Below are 16,436 nucleotides of genomic sequence, written 5' to 3' on the forward strand. Positions count from 1 at the left end.
TGGATTAAGGCATAAGACTTAAGAAACCACTTTTTCTGGGTTCCTTTCCTCTAACATCCTTCATCTAGACCTGTCTTGAGGCATCACACTTAGCAAGCCATTTTTTTCTGGGGTTGTCTCTCCTCATAACCTTCAACGAGACCTGGGGAGGAATTAAATTCTCCCCGTGGGGAACTCAAGGGAGTCAGGCTATCCTCTCCCTTCAGTAAGCCATTGCAATATTTAAACAAATACCTCCCAAATGCCCTTTCACAGGCCACCCCAAAGGCATGCCCACCCTCACTTCCCTAGTGAAATACTAAAAAAGATATTAAACTAAGAAAAATAAATGAAATTACCAAAAGAAAAGATTGGAATTGAGCCCAAAAGCAAACAAAGCAATCCTAAGAGCAGCAAAGGCACTGAGTTAGAACACCGAGCATGTAAGTGGCCTTCTTATTCTGATTGGCTAAGGCAGGAAGCAGAGCTCACAGGGAAACCCATTGGACATACAACTGTTTTTGGCAGCAGCTGTGTCATGAATAACTTCTCAGTCACTTTAACGCATAGGTTCTTTTTATTGCAATTTCCAGTGTGAGAGGGTATATCAGATTACAGAAAACATTTAGCCAAAGAATGACATTAGACATACAGATTCCATGCAACTACATTTGATTTACAATTACATAGCTAGCTAACAAACAAACAAAAGGGAATTACATTTTCACTCAACATTCACACACATGTACATGTACTCATCCTCATGCACCCAAATATTCTCCCTCCTTGGAGAAGCAACTATTAGGCCAGACCCTGTTTTCCTGCAGCCTGTCAATGCATAGTTACATAAGGCCAAAACTTCAAAACGCTGAAATGCCAAAACAACTTTCCCTAAGAACAATGCCAAGGACCAGATCTCCAAAAGCGCACTTCTTCCTCTTCCCTTGAGAAAGAAGGCCAAAATGACCAGACTGCTCCCGTGCAAATCTGCCACTCTGCATACATACACTATCTCTCTCCTTCCCATGGAGCAGAGCATAGCGGGTGGACCAGACTCCTCAGGTCTGCCACACTTTGAGCATTATTAGACTGAGTCTTTTACAGGAATATTCTGTTGATGTAGTCCCAAAGTTGTAAATTAATGATAGACTTATTCCATCCTGGCTCCATCTCAGTTTCCTGACCAGATGTTAATTCTTTTTGATCGGTGTTGATCTTATGTTGACTTCCTTCTTAACATTGTAAACATTTCTGTTATCACTGTCCCACTTCTTATCAGAGTTGGCTTTTCAGTTCTTATTAGCAACTTCCAACCACAGCCCAGCAAGCAGGTAGTTAATTATTGCAGGCCTTAATATTATACTGGTGTTTCCAAAATTATTAACTCCACTCATACAACTTCCATTCTTCCATTCATTCCCACCCATCATTATTATATCCACATTTATCAAATCTGCATATTACATTTTTGTGACAGCTGGTCTGTTGTAGCTGGAAAAAGTGGTGGCTACGTCCATGCTGTTATGGCTGGGCAAAAGAACAGAAACAACCAAAACAGTCAGAGCTTGTTTTGAAACACTGACCCATGCACAGCCCTAATAGCTGTTCATTTGTACTTGGATTGTCAAGCTCAGATATTTCTGCTGTCTCTCTCTCTCTCTCTCTCTCTCTCTCTCTCTTTTAGTAAATTGGTAATATACTTTTCACAGTTCATTTCAACTCACCTGTATAAACAAACAGCAGAAGAAACATTAAATCAGCTTCACAAGATTAATTGACTGCCCCAGTTTCCATGGTGACATTGATGTGCCTATACCTTTTTGAAGATTATCCTTGTTGTTAATGTAATAAATGTGTAACGTTGTACTTTTTTGTAATTTTGTTGTTGAAGGAGGAAACGCAAGCTTGGAATGGCTGTATCAATCTTTTCCCAATTTAGCAATCAGTGCTAGCAAATTGAAGGGAGAAGTTCATTATTCAAGTCATTCATGTCATCCTGTTGTTCTTTTCTGGACCACCAGATGGCAGCAGCAATTCTTCACAAGTGATACTAGCGGCTTCCTTTCTGATGTAGAGCAGGTTCTGAAAGCTTTTGGCACTCTACAGCCAAAACATTTTAAAAATAAACATTTTGTAGGATTAGGTTGTTGTAGGGTTTTTTTTCCCCAGCCTATATGGCCATGTTTTAAAGGCATTTTCTCCTGACGTTTCACCTTCATCTATGGCAAGCATCCTCAGAGGTTTTGTAGGATTTTTTTCTAAAACAATTTATTTTTTGGTACTTGCCTTACTCTTGTTTCCTCTACCATAGCCCCACAATATCTCTGAATGATAATACGTCTACGATGTTGAAGGCCACCATGGTGTAATGGTTAATGTGTTGAACTATGTTTCTGGAAACCAGGGTTTGATTATCCTCTTAGTCATGGAAACCCACTGGGTGACTTTGGTTGAGTCACAAACTCTCAGCTCCAGAAAATGCTATGATATCAGGTCATAGATTGCCATAGGTAAAAAATGACTTGGAGGCACACAACAACTGTGACTATGGAAAACTGTGCCCATATTGTCAACACAGCAATCTGATAACCAACCAAATGATAAATTGGAAGTAAGATACATTGTCTCAACTCTCAATGTGAGCCTGACCTCTTAAGACTTCCCTTCTTATAGTATTATCCCATAATTTGCCCATTCTTGTACTCTTTCCCACAGTTTTCTCTAACCTGGAGATCTCCATCATCTATAACTTCCATCATTTCATAGACAAAAACTAGAATGTATGTTGGACAAGTTGCATCAGAATTTGATCAAAATTGGAAACATTATTAATAAGGAAGGACACATAAACTATGAGAGACTGCATCCGTTTGCTTTTATCTGAACCTACTAGAAAGGGCATGAGTCTTCTCCCTGTTCTCTTTTTTCTGAGTTAACTGAATACAAACTACTTTTGTATTTTTACTTCATTTGTGGCAATTAAAATTGCATGATTTTAAGGCAGAAAGTGGAGAAGGAGAGATAAATAAGAACATTTTAAAAGCAGCTGAAAAAGTGGGATGAGAGACAATTAATTGATTTTTTTTCATGTCAGGAGTGACTTGAGAAACTGCAAGTCGCTTCTGGTGTCAGAGAATTGGCCATCTGCAAGGATGCTGCTCAGGGGACACCAAGAGGTCTGCCCTCCTGTTTAAGGAGCTCCACTGGCTGCCTTTCATTTTCTGGTCCCAATTCAAGGTGCAGGTGCTTACCTACAAAGCCCTAAACGGTTTGGGACCCGCCTACCTGCATGACTGCATCTCTGTGTACGAACCCACACATTTTCTTCATTCATCTGGAGAGGCCCTGCTTACGATCCCACCAGCATCGCAAGCACGATTGGTGGGAACGAGGGATAGGGCCTTCTTGGTGGTGGCCCCTTGACTCTGGAACTCTCTCCCTAAGGCCATACGCAGGCCCCATCGCTAGCTATCTTTAGGAGGAGCTTGAAAACGTGGTTGTTCCAGTGTGCCTTTCCAGAATAAGGAAACTCCAAGCATTATGTCCCAACACACTTTATTAGAGATCCAGGATATCTGCATGCCCATCCCCCTCCAAACACCCCCACCTTGTCATGCCCAGCACTTTTAATTTTTAATTTTAATCATTACATTTGGCCTGGCCATTGTTTTTAATTGCGTCATTGGATGTTGTTAATGTTATTGCTATTCTTTGCTATTGCTTTGTTTTTTGAGTTATTGTTGTTGCTGTTGTTTTTATTGTTGTATTTGGGCTCGGCCTCTTGTAAGCCGCACCAAGTCCTTCGGGATATGGTAGCGGGGTACAAATAAAGGTTTATTATTATTATTATTATTATTATTATTATTATTTACCATCTTGTGGGAGGCTTCTTTCATGGCCCCACATGAGAAGCTTGAGCAGACAGGCAGGAACTCACCCCGCTCCCTGGATTTGAACCGCTGACCTTTTGGTCAGCAATCCTGCTGACCCAAGGGTTTAACCCATTGCCCCACCGGGAACAATTGTCAAATTGGAAGAGTTGGAAAATATGGACTAGAGGTTAACAACATTGCCTCCCAGCACATGCCACCAAATGATAGATCTGGTGTAATGATTACAATGTTTTCAAAAGGGAGATTGCCACAGATAGTATTCATTATGCTGCTTCATTATGTTCAGCAGTCAAAGATTGGCAAAGTGTGGCCTATGGATTTCATGGAGTACTAAAAGCATTTATATGATTCCTGGTGCTCCCTCCCCAACATTTCCATTTGTCCCCAAAATGTGCTCAGATACTTCTGCTGTGGGAGACAACTGGCACATGTTTGCCCCTCTGATGCCCTATAGGCTCAGGAAACATCTTTTTTCCAACTGGAATTGACTCAATAGTATAGTTCACTCAGAACTTCTGGAGTCCAATGTGGCCCTGTTTTCCCTGACAGTTACTTACCTCAATTTAATTCCATACAGTTGTCACACGTTGCCTTGTGGTTCCACAATTGCTATATTCTGATTTTTTCCCACCAGGGAGAACAGGGGCCAAAAGGTGACAAAGGTGACCGAGGAGAAAGAGGTGAACCCGTAAGCATATGATCAAAATCTTTTTTTACTTGCTGTGGATGTTGGGAAGTAAAGAGAGGAAATTTGCTTGAAGCTATAGATATGTGTGTATATTAAGAGCAGAAACACCTAACAGTCATTAGAACAGAAGAAGGGATGGAGTAAGGCTTTGTCAAATTGTTAAAACGTCTCTTCAGTGATTAATATTACTGATTTGTCATCTACCTCACATCATTTTTGGTCTTCTGTGTCTCTTAGGGCCCTTCCACACAGCCATATAACCCAGAATATCAAGGCAGATAATCCACAATATCTGCCTTGAACTGGGTTATCTGAGTCTACACAGTCATATAACCTAGTTCAAAGCAGATACTGTGGGATTTTATACAGCTGTGTGGAAGGGGCCTAAATGTCTACTAAAACCTGTAAATATACTCCAGGGTATTACTGATTATGTAAGGAATATTTGAAATTGTATTAAAATGTTTAGAAAATTGAACTTTATAGTTTAAAGCTTCTTTCTGCACAAAATATCCATGTTTCTGTGCAGAAAATAATATTTATGTACATACGATAATACTTCTATGCAGAAAAAAGTCTTCCTGCAAAAGAAATACAGTAATATTCATTATTTATTATTATTTACTTTATATACCGCTTTTCTCAGCCCTCAGGCAACTCAAAGCGGTGATAATTTGGGATTTATTCTGAACATGATTGTTTTGTACAGAAAACATGACTAGAAACATAATTTTATTTTCTGAACAGATTTGCTATACCTATACAAAATATTAATATACCAATGTTGTGCTAAAATGAGTCTTGTATTGTGAATTGTCATTAAAAATCTCCATTATTTTGAAAGACTTCCTGAAAACAGGATGAAAATTTGTAAAATTACTGATGGCTTACATTTCTAATGAGGTGGATAACTATGGAAAACAAGTGGGACCTACCAGAAATTGTTACAGTGCAGAAAACCATTATTTCTTTACTCATGTTTCTATTCCTTTCATAGCAAAACCAGCATTCCATGTCCATTGGGCACCCTTATCTATTATTACAATATTTGAGGGTTTTTTTCTTCCCAAGATATGTGTGTTTTTTCATATTTGCAGTTTTTCAAGTTTTCCTGAGTCTCATTTTGCCTGTGTGAAGAGTATCATACAATATGTAGGCAAAATGGACCAGCATAAGAAGCAGAGTTTTCAGCAATGCCCTTCCTTACCTTTTATTGTCTATGCCTATATTCGTATTGCTAAAAGAAATGCTGTAATAACATTTTACAGGCCTATAAAACTGTGGGTCACAAATTTTGTTTTATAAAAGTGCAGGCTAGTTTTCTATGAATACTCTACAGCAATATACTTTAATAGAGCATTTGATTTATAGTCCTCTCTGCATCTCTTTTCACAGGGAGGACCAGGAATTCCAGGTGAACAAGGGCCACCTGGTCTTACAGGGCAGATGGTGAGTGAACAAAGCTGAAAATGAAAAAAGCTGACATATTGGCCTTTTCTCCAATATCATATAGAGGATAATCAGAAAATGTGTACGATAATGATCCGCACAGCAATACCATGTTACTCATCTGTTTAACCAAATCTAACCAAATTGGGATTAATGAGTTCTAGGGACATCTCCATTCCCTAGACCTCAGAGAATTGGAAATTGAGAATGAGAAGATCATTGCCTTGAAGTTCAACAGTGACAAATGCAAGATACTCCACTTTGGCAGGAAAAACAAAATGCAAAGATACAAAATGGGGGACGCCTGGCTCGAAAACAGTACGTGTGAAAAAGATCTTGGAGTCCTCGTGGACAACGAATTAAACATGAGCCAACAATGTGATGTGGCGGCAAAAAAAGCCAATGGGATTTTGGCCTGCATCAATAGGAGCATAGTGTCTAGTAGGGCTGGGCGGTTTCGTTTCGTTAATTCGTAATTCGTTAATAATTCGTTAATTTTTTCAATTACAAAACGATAACGAACCATTCTGGAGCAATTATTAAAAAAAACGAATTTTCAAAAACGTTTTGTAAATGCTTCGTATTTCGATATTGTATTCGTTTCGTTATTGTTTTGAGGTCGTTTCGTTATTATTTCCGCATGTCTGGGCCAGTTTTATGGTTTAATTAGTGAAAAAAAAATTATAATATCACACCAACAGTCAACAACAGAGGGAGAGGGAAGCTTCAGAAGGTTTTGGAGGTTTTTTAGCGTATTTCGCGGTTGCGTCCGCCATTAACGAATCGATTCGTTATTGTTTCGGAAATCGATTCGTTATTTTTTTACCATTTACGAAATTTCGTAAATATCGAACTTTTTAAAAGGAAAATTTTGTAATTATTTTAAATATCGAAACAAAAAAACCCCCCAAATACAAATCGATTTTAGAAACAAATTTTTCCGTTGTTACCCAGGCCTAGTGTCTAGATCTAAGGAAGTAATGCTACCCCTCTATTCTGCTTTGGTTAGACCACACCTGGAATATTGTGTCCAATTCTGGGCACCACAATTCAAGAGAGATATTGACAAGCTGGAATGGGTCCAGAGGAGGGAGACTAAAATGATCAAAGGTCTGGAGAACAAGCCCTATGAGGAGCGGCTTAAGGAGCTGGGCATGTTTAGCCTGAAGAAGAGAATGCGGAGAGGAGATATGATAGCCATGTATAAATATGTGAGAGGAAGCCACATATTTATACATGCTTCCTTGGAGACTAGGATGCAGAACAATGGCTTCAAACTACAAGAGAGGAGATTCCATCTGAACACAAGGAAGAACTTCCTGACTGTGAGAGCTGTTCAGCAGTGGAACTCTCTGCCTCAGAGTGTGGTGGAGGCTCCTTCTTTGGAAGCTTTTAAACAGAGGCTGGATGGCCATCTATCAGGGATGATTTGAATGCAATATTCCTGCTTCTTGGCAGGGGGTTGGACTGTATGGCCCATGAGGTCTCTTCCAACTCTTTGATTCTATGATTGTATGAACAGTGTATGTGTATCAATTAGACTTGATATTTTTATTTGAATGATTACTTAGTGTATCAATGATTGATGCTTACTGATAGATGCTTGATGATATCATAATCGGCCTAACATCACTAGAGTCTACCTCCTATGGCATCACGAGAGAGCATCTCTAGGTCTCAGGTTTTGACCTGCCATTCTCAATTTGAACACAACATGAATGACTTTTATAGCCCTGTGGTGAAATTTCTGGCCTTCTATCCCCCACTAATAATCACATCCACTGAAGATATGAGCCAGGTGTTGGGATTAGATCAATAGCCCATCTAGTCAAACATCTAGTCAAATAGTACTCTGTTCTTCACTTTATACACTTCCCTGGCCTTGTGATATATCATAAGGCCAGGGAAGTTTATAAAGTGCAGAACAGAGTACTGTTGCACTGTCTCTTGCCCAGCCCTTTTATAATTATCACAACTATTTTATAATCCTGGCCATTGGTATTTTGAACCCGTCTGATGGAGCTATAATGGAATTGGTTTTAATATTTTTGTGTATGTTTTAGTAGGATATTGGTTTATGATGTTTATTTTAATTTGTCTGTATGGTTTTCCTTTCTGAGTCCCCTTGGGAGATAGGGTGGTATATAAATAAAGTTTTACATTATTATTATTATTATTATTATTATTATTATTATTATTATTATTATTTGAAACACAACAAGATGCCCCCACAGCGGACACTCTACTGCCTGTTGTATTGGATCACACGTCGGACATTTCCCAAGTATCTAGGACTGTGTGATGTATCGGCGAATAATGCGTGCAGATCCCAGTAAGGTGGCCTTCTGCAGCTGGCAGATGGTAATCTTGTCAGCGCTGATTGTGTTTAAGTGCAGGCCAAGGTCTTTAGGCACTGCACCCAGTGTGCCGATCACCACTGGGACCACCTTTACTGGTTTGTGCCAGAGTTACAGGTGTATGGTGAACTACACTTGGAAGATCATCATCATCATCATCTTCCAAGTGTAGTTCACCATACACCTATAACCAATAAGCAGTGAATGAAAAAAATGCAATATATAAACTCCGCATAGCCCACCAAGTCATTTTTACACAGCTTGTGCTTTTCGCATCCTCCATTACCCCCAGTTTTTCACCCTGTGCCAATTTCTTTTTTACTGGCTTGTAATATCTTTCCAGGTAGTATTTTAATTCTGCCATCAAGATATATTTGGCTTCATGCTAGGAAATGTCTATTTCTTCCCTTTTTTTCTTTCAAAAATAGGCCTAAATCTTTTGTATTGTTGAAGGCTTTCATGGCCATGGGTTGTTGTAGGTTTTTCCGGGCTATACATGGCCACATAGCCCGGAAAAACCTACAACAACCCTAAATCTTTTGTTTCAGTAATTCAATCAATAGTCATCAGGTCCTCTTGTGGAAGCAAGTTTTGAAGTCTGATTCTGCACCACATGAAGAAATAAATTCTTTTATTTACCTGAATCTTGATTGCATGACCTTGATTTCTAGACCCGTGAGAGACAAAGAAAAGCATCCCGTTGCATAGAGCTTGATTAAGTCTTTTAAACTAAAGATACCATACATGCTTTAACCTTTCCTCAATCTTTGCTCCAGACCTATGATTATTTTAGGTGCTGTTTATGAACTTTTTCTACCTCTGTGATTTATGGTGAATAATATTCAAAATACACTTGCACGTTAGATATGTATGTGTGTGGACCTTCAAGTTGCTTGTTTACTTACAGTGAATTCACGAATTGCATAGAGTTCTCTTAGGCAAGAAATACTCAAAAGGAGTTTTGCCAGGTCCTTCCTCTAACATATAGCCTATAGCACTTGGTTCATAGTCACCCACTCAATCCTACCCACAACTGACCTTGCTAAGGGATCTGGTGCATCTAGAATATTTAGGCATATGAGATATTTATAGAAGCATAGAAGTATTTGGTATTTTTAATATATTTTTTACTTCTCAATTTCATAGTACTTGGTTCTTGTGGGGTTTTTTGGGCTATAGAGCCATGTTCTAGAGGCATTTCTCCTGACGTTTCGCCTGCATCTATGGCAAGCATGCTCAGAGGTAGTGAGGATGCTTGCCATAGATGCAGGCGAAACGTCAGGAGAAATGCCTCTAGAACATGGCCCTATAGCCCGAAAAAACCCACAAGAACCTAGTGATTCCAGCCATGAAAGCCTTCGACAATACATTCATAGTATTTGTTCTACTGTCACTTTGTTTAAGCAATTTTTATGGAGTGGGTGAAAGGCTAAAACTTAATCGCTCTGCTTCCTACCAGCCGTCCTGCCAAAGAGTACTGTTTCATCTCTCACAAAAGCAGCAGGAAAAAGAGAACTTTCCAATAGGATCACTGAGGTCAGGTGGCTTCACCACACACCTCTGCAGGGAAACATTATTCACTAAGACAACTAGAAGGGAGGATTAAAGGGTTTCTGTACCACCCAGCAATCCCAATGGAAGATTGGAGAGGCGACACAGAATGAATTCAAATGAAAATCAATGTCCTCCAATACTTGCTGAAGGTGATAACCTTGACTTGAGAGCTAAAAACAAGCTCCCCTCCCAGTTTGATTAGCTGCAGCAGATGAGTGATCAAAATGCACAGATTCTCTTGAAAAAAGCTGCCTCCTCCCTGTATTGAAACTGGACCCATCAGAGCTTTATTCCAGGTCTGAATTGGAACTCTGATGATGAGGCCTTAATCAACTGACTTGTGCTTCTCAGCATGATGAAGAGATTTTATTATCTCTCAGTGAATAGGATTAGTAGGAATTGGGTTCCCCTCCCCTCTCCAACCATTAAAGTATATTTGTGAATAGCTTCAGCATCTGCTTTGGCACCTGCCTTAGGAGCAGGCTCTATTTTGACTAACAGTCTGGATCTCTACCAATTTGGTCCATCCTCCCATTAGGCTGAAGCCCTGTTTCTTGTGTTTTTCTAGGGTATTAAAGGACAAGAAGGAGCCATAGGAGTACCTGGAGCCCCAGGAGAGGCCGTGAGTAATTGCTCTATGATTTATGAATGGTTTCCCCAGGTTATTTAAGAAGCATCATGCTATATGTGACCCTGGGTTTGGTGCTTTTTTGAAATACCCAAATACCCAAATGAAATTCAATGGTCAGAAGATGGTCCCTCATACAAGAAATGAATGGGCCCTCCGAGTGGGACATCCTTGGACTTGAGTCCCATAGAAATATGAAAGAGCTAGGCATAGCTCCCATTTATTTCAATGAAGGACTTTTTATAATAAAGAAGCCATGCAAATTTGGATGCATGGAAACAGCTGTTTTCCTCAGACTTATTCCTATATTGGAACATCTGACTTGGCAAAAAAAGATATTAATATTTTCAGCAGCATAACCAGAAGGGTAAAGGAACCCATAGTCCAATTGCTAGTCCCAACAAGAGTTGACTTGTTAAGGCAATAAGACAGAAATTACTATTGTTTTAGTAATATCGATTGGTTCAATGGGTTTCCTTCAGAGTGGAGCAATAATTGTAATTTATGCTACACTGAAGGGAAGTGTGCTCATTAATAATATTTGAACAGATATTCATAGCCCATAACAATGGTGCTATGAATATCCAGTCCAAAACTTCCCCAGTGTAGTATAAATGCAGTTGATCTCCTTCTTCATGGATTCTATATTCATGAATTCAACCATCAATGGTGCAAAACTTCTGACATTTTTTTTAATTCCAAAGAAACAAGCCATAATTTTGCCATTTATATAAGGGACACAATTTTACTACACCACTGTATATAATGGGATTCAAGCGTCCATGGATTCTGGTAACCAAAGAGAGTCCTGGAACAAAATTACCGTGGATACCAAGGATTCACTGTATACTGTATACATGTAGATATATATACTGCAGCAACACTATGAAGCCCCCTCACAGAATAGCAACATTGTACAAAGCCTGTCAATGATTAGTTGGTATTGTGAAATGCACAATGTGAATGAACTGCAACAGATCTTCTTGAATACAGATTTGCATCAAAGGCATGGTTTTGCTTTGTTTCAACAGGGTGCTCCTGGACCTGCAGGCCCACCCGGCCCAAGAGGCCTTCCCGGAAATGTGGTATGTTAATAACAACTTGTGGTATAGTTATCTATTGGGGGAAAACAGTCCTTCTGCAAGGGCAGACCTCAAACCAATGACTGAAACAACCGTAAAATTTCACATTGTGGATTTTTTTTGTTGCTACTTCATAACTAATTTTGGTACTGTTATGAATTGTAATGTAAATATCAGATATGCAGGATGTAATTTCATTCACTGGACCAAATTTGGCACAAATACCTGATACGTCCAAATTTGAATACTGGTGCAATTTGGGGGTGGGGGAGTTGATTTTGTCATTTGGGAGTTGTAGTTCCTGGGATTTATGGTTAACCCATAATCAAAGAGCATTCTGAACTCCAACAATGGTGGAATTGAACCAAACTTGGCACAAAGAGCTCCCATGGCCAACAGAAAATACTGGAAGGATCTGGTGGGTATTGACCTTGAGTTTTGGAGTTGTAGTTCACCTACATCCAGATAGTGCTATGGACTCAAATAATGATGGATCTGGACCAAACTTGGCACAAATTCTCAATATGCCCAAATGTGAACACTGGTGGAGTTTGGGGAAAATAGCCTTGACATTTGGGAGTTGTAGTTGCTGAGATTTATAGTTCACCTACAATCAAATAGCATTCTGAACCCCACCAATGAGAAAATTGTACCAAACATCCGACACAGAACCCCCAGTGTATTTTCTGATGGTCTTTGCTGATCCTTCTGACACCCCCCCCCCCATGACCCTCCACCAGGGGTCCCAACCCGCAGGTTTAGAAACACTGGCATACGTTTTAATCTGTCTCATTTGACTTGATCCTACTGTGTTATATAAAATAATAATTCCATTTTGTTTTCTTTATAGGGTGTACCTGGTGATCCTGGCCGACCAGGAAATGATGGGCAAAAGGGAGAAAAGGTACAAAAATAGCTTTTGTTTTTTAAGTATAATTTCTTGGCAATGTCTCTCAAGTTCTACACATCTGCAGTTGATGTGAACTAATCTCAAGTGTCCAATAGAGAAATGTGTTCTTCACACCACTGACTCTTGTTTAGAGCATTTTTATGTTGCTTTTCAGTTGAAAAGGCTCATGAAGTAGCTGACAGGGATTAATAACATGACAGTTTCTGTTCTCAGGCTTGCAGAAGGCAATTGATCAGTAACATTTCCTGGTATATATCTTGATGGCTGTATTGAAAATGTGAAGAAAAATAGAAGAAAGATTGTCAGTAATGTCGTATTCCAAGAAATGTGTTTCAGTAGTGTTTTGGCCTGTGTAAGTGCTTTTGTGTGTAGGTTGAAAAAGATCAGGGAATCTTGATGTTAACATATGATGGTACCAAATAAGAAAAGGGAAAAAAATCAAATTGAAGAAGCTGGTGATTTTTTTATGGATATTGGTTCCAGTTTTTAATATGCATGCATGCTCAGTGGTTTTACAAATATCACAGAAGAAGAGGAGGAAAAGGGGGAAGAAGATTATTCCAGACAATATAGAATTAATGCACTTCGGGTCACATGAGAAATAGGCCATGGTATAAGAAACAATTTTTTATGGATGTAGTCTGGTATAGAGAAATACCTCTGATATGTCATGTTCCTAATTTGCTGCTGGTTTTCACACTTTTTCCAGGGGGATTTTGGAAAAGAAGGGAAACCAGGACCACCTGGGCCTAGAGGTGAGACAGGACCTGCTGGAGAACCTGGGTTAACCGGCAAGGGTCGAGATGGAGAAAGAGTAAGTCCAAACTATACTTAGCAAGTCAATTCCTAAATCTCAGGTGATATGCCAAATCCATTTCATTTCTTATTTCATAGTCTGCCATCCTTTTATGCTACACTTTATCTCTTTGAAGAAAAGGCATATTAAAAATGTTTGAAATAAATGTCTGTAGATTAGTTCAGCTACACCACATGGGGTGAGTTTAGTTTAATCATGTTGGTTTTCTGATGAGAGCTTATTTGCTCTAGGATCCATTGGTTTGTCTTCTTGGCATTCCATAGTAGTGTTGTACACGGTACCTGTTTTAGCTCCCATTTTATCTGATCTTTCATTCCTTTTGTTTCGTTCTGGAGCATGAAACGGGAACTCCTTCCCTGGAACAGGTTTACCCTGAATGCACATGTCTACATAGTATATATGAATCTCTCCTCCAGCAACACAAAATCTGGAGTGGATTATTCCTTTTTCCTACATAGAAGGCACCAACCACTGTTTTGGGCAGTTTTATTTTACTGATTTGATCTTTGTGTTCCTTTGCATCTTGTGCTGTCGCACGGTGGGCCTGAAATAATGTCTGTTTACAGGACGTGCCTTCTGTATGCCCAACGGGACACCGGGGTGCCTCAGCTGAAGGGCCCCTTAGATTTCCCAACACAAAGTTCTATTGAGGCTCAAAATAAGTTCAACAAAGTTCTTTATTTGGAATTAAATCTTCAAACAAATGAATTAAATGCTTTATAACCTTGGAAAACCTGTAGCTTCCTCAATCTGCTATCAAGGGCAGGCAACTGGTGGTAAACTGTTCCTTTCTTCCTTAGGGAAATCTTTTGACCCCTCCCTGGGCAATCTTTCTTTACCTCGCTGGTGTGAGGCCCCTACTCCCGGCTCCAAGCTACTTTATGGATAGCTCGAGTGGTCCCTTACCAGACTAGATTTCTGTATATCTGCCAAGCTGAAATGTGTCTTTTAGATTACTCCATGAAGGCTGTAGGAACTGTCCTGTTGCTCCAGCAAAGGCTGGCTATATTCCCCCAGCAAAAGCTGTGGAAATTCCTTTACTCCCCCAGCAGAGCTGTGAGAAGTGAAGCCTTTGTGCAGGTGGGATAGAGAAACCCACACGTCCTGCTGTTAGGCTTCAAACAGTGAGACTGAAGAAAAGTCCTCCTTTGCCTCCAAAACCCTGGGAAAGGGGGAGGGTCTAAAGACTCTAACGATGATTGCCCTTTGCTGGCCCTTTGACTGCAACCTGGGGAAGCTACCTGATTGCAAAATGTGTGGTTAAATAAATTCATACACACTAGCAGTGCAAGAAAAAGAAATACAAATCTCCTGGCATGGCCGTGCCAGCACACATATTTTTACTAACTATGCTTTCTACTCTTCTGGTTCCAGATACTGCAACCATTATCATGACTCACCATTCTGAGTTCATAGCTGAGTTTAGCTAGCTCTTATACCCCACCCCCCAAAAGACTGAGATATGATTTTCCCCATTCCCTATATGTTTCTAGCATATTTCACAAATCAGTAGAAAACACTGCATTTATTTAAGAATTCTATCTAATCCTAGGGTGAAAGAGGACCACCAGGTTTACCTGGAGCCTATGGACCCAAGGTAAGCATTTGCATTGTTACCCTCTCAAATTGTTTTCTACCCTCAAAACTGAATAATTATCCCCTAAATACTTGCTAAGTTGTATCTGATCATGATTTCTCTCTCACTCACACACACATCTTTTCCTTCTCAGGGAGATAGAGGTGCTCCCGGTGTTCCAGGACAGCCAGGAGACAGAGGCATACCAGGGGTTGGACTTGCTGGACCACCTGTAAGTTTAGTTTTCTAATCAATTATACATTAATCAAATACCCATGAGGCCTTCATCAATTCCTTAGGTAGAGGTAGCCATCTTGAGGTATGAAGGAAAAGCTGATTGCCAATTACAACAGTACATGATGTGAAAATGAGGTTGAAAATCACAAACACAGAGTTTCCATCTTTTGAGAAGCATGAGGACATTTTGAGTATTTGAGCCTATATTTTTCTTTGCAATGCCCTACAGACTTGATAATAATAACCCCCCTGAAGTCAGCAGGGTCTCTTTCATGGTAAAGGCAGCTTTGCTTCATATGTGCCTGCTCTCTAAAAGAAGCAAAGCGCTGCAGGAGTGCATCTATACTAAAAAAATTAACTACATTGAACTGCATTAAATAGGTCTACATCAGGCATGGGCAAACTTCAGCCCTCCAGGTGTTTTGGACTTCAACTTCCATAATTTCTAACAGCTGATAGGCTGTTAGGAATTGTGGGTTTTGAAGTCCAACACATCTGGAGGGCTGACGTTTGCCCATGCCTGGTCTACACTGACTATCTAATGCAGTTTGAAACCAATTTAATTGCCGTAGTTCAGTCCTATGGGATCATGGCAGCTGGAGTTTTATTGGATCTTTGGCCTTCTCTCTTAAAGATTGCTAATGCCTATCCAAATTATAAATCCCAGCATTCTATAGCATTGAGTCATATCAGTTAAACTTGAGTCAAACTGCATTTATTCTACAGTGTAGATGTACATTAAGCAATCTGTTTGAAGACTCAATTAGAGTAGAGCCACCTCATTTCTTGTAATCTATAGGGATGGCAGTAGGGGTGCAAACTGACCTCTCCCAGCATTTAATGAAGGCACCTGTGTGTGCAATAAGCTTTGCTAATTCTTTGCCTTTGCCAGATTGTGAAATTGGGAGAAAAACAATGTTCATGAGTCATGACTGCTTGGATAAGTCATTTTCCAATTACCTTTCTCTTCTGAGGAGAGACTCATGGCAAGGTTCCGCAAATCAAATGGATGATTCATCCACAATCAATCAACCTGTCAAATAAGGATATTGCTGGCCATCTTTAAATGTACTTTTCTTCCAATGGACAGAAATTGTGGAACAAAGGCAAATTTAGCTATTTGCTTTGATGGCACTATACTCTGCAGTTTGGTACTATTTTGATTTTAAGACTTAATTCTGTTGAATTCTGAGATTTGTTACTTGGGGAAGGAGTTAGAATTTTCTACTATGCAGTCCTAGCACGCTTCTAGAAAATATCAATCCT

At 39.7% G+C, this 16,436-nt stretch overlaps 1 protein-coding gene across 2 annotated transcripts in view; it reads left to right on the forward strand.

Annotated features, from left to right (window-relative positions):
- The window catches only part of COL22A1 (collagen type XXII alpha 1 chain), a 199,967-nt gene that overhangs the window by 133,000 nt on the left and 50,531 nt on the right, over window positions 1-16,436 (forward strand). For both annotated transcript variants that reach the window (XM_067467272.1, XM_060775911.2), the window contains exons 34-41: window positions 4,507-4,560; window positions 5,956-6,009; window positions 10,489-10,542; window positions 11,580-11,633; window positions 12,481-12,534; window positions 13,250-13,354; window positions 14,910-14,954; window positions 15,088-15,165. In XM_067467272.1, coding sequence (XP_067323373.1) covers window positions 4,507-4,560; window positions 5,956-6,009; window positions 10,489-10,542; window positions 11,580-11,633; window positions 12,481-12,534; window positions 13,250-13,354; window positions 14,910-14,954; window positions 15,088-15,165 — 498 coding nt within the window. The remainder of the gene's footprint in view (window positions 1-4,506; window positions 4,561-5,955; window positions 6,010-10,488; window positions 10,543-11,579; window positions 11,634-12,480; window positions 12,535-13,249; window positions 13,355-14,909; window positions 14,955-15,087; window positions 15,166-16,436) is intronic.

The sequence above is a fragment of the Anolis sagrei genome, chromosome 4 (assembly GCF_037176765.1).
Source record: "Anolis sagrei isolate rAnoSag1 chromosome 4, rAnoSag1.mat, whole genome shotgun sequence".
In the NCBI taxonomy this organism is placed as follows: domain Eukaryota; kingdom Metazoa; phylum Chordata; class Lepidosauria; order Squamata; family Dactyloidae; genus Anolis; species Anolis sagrei.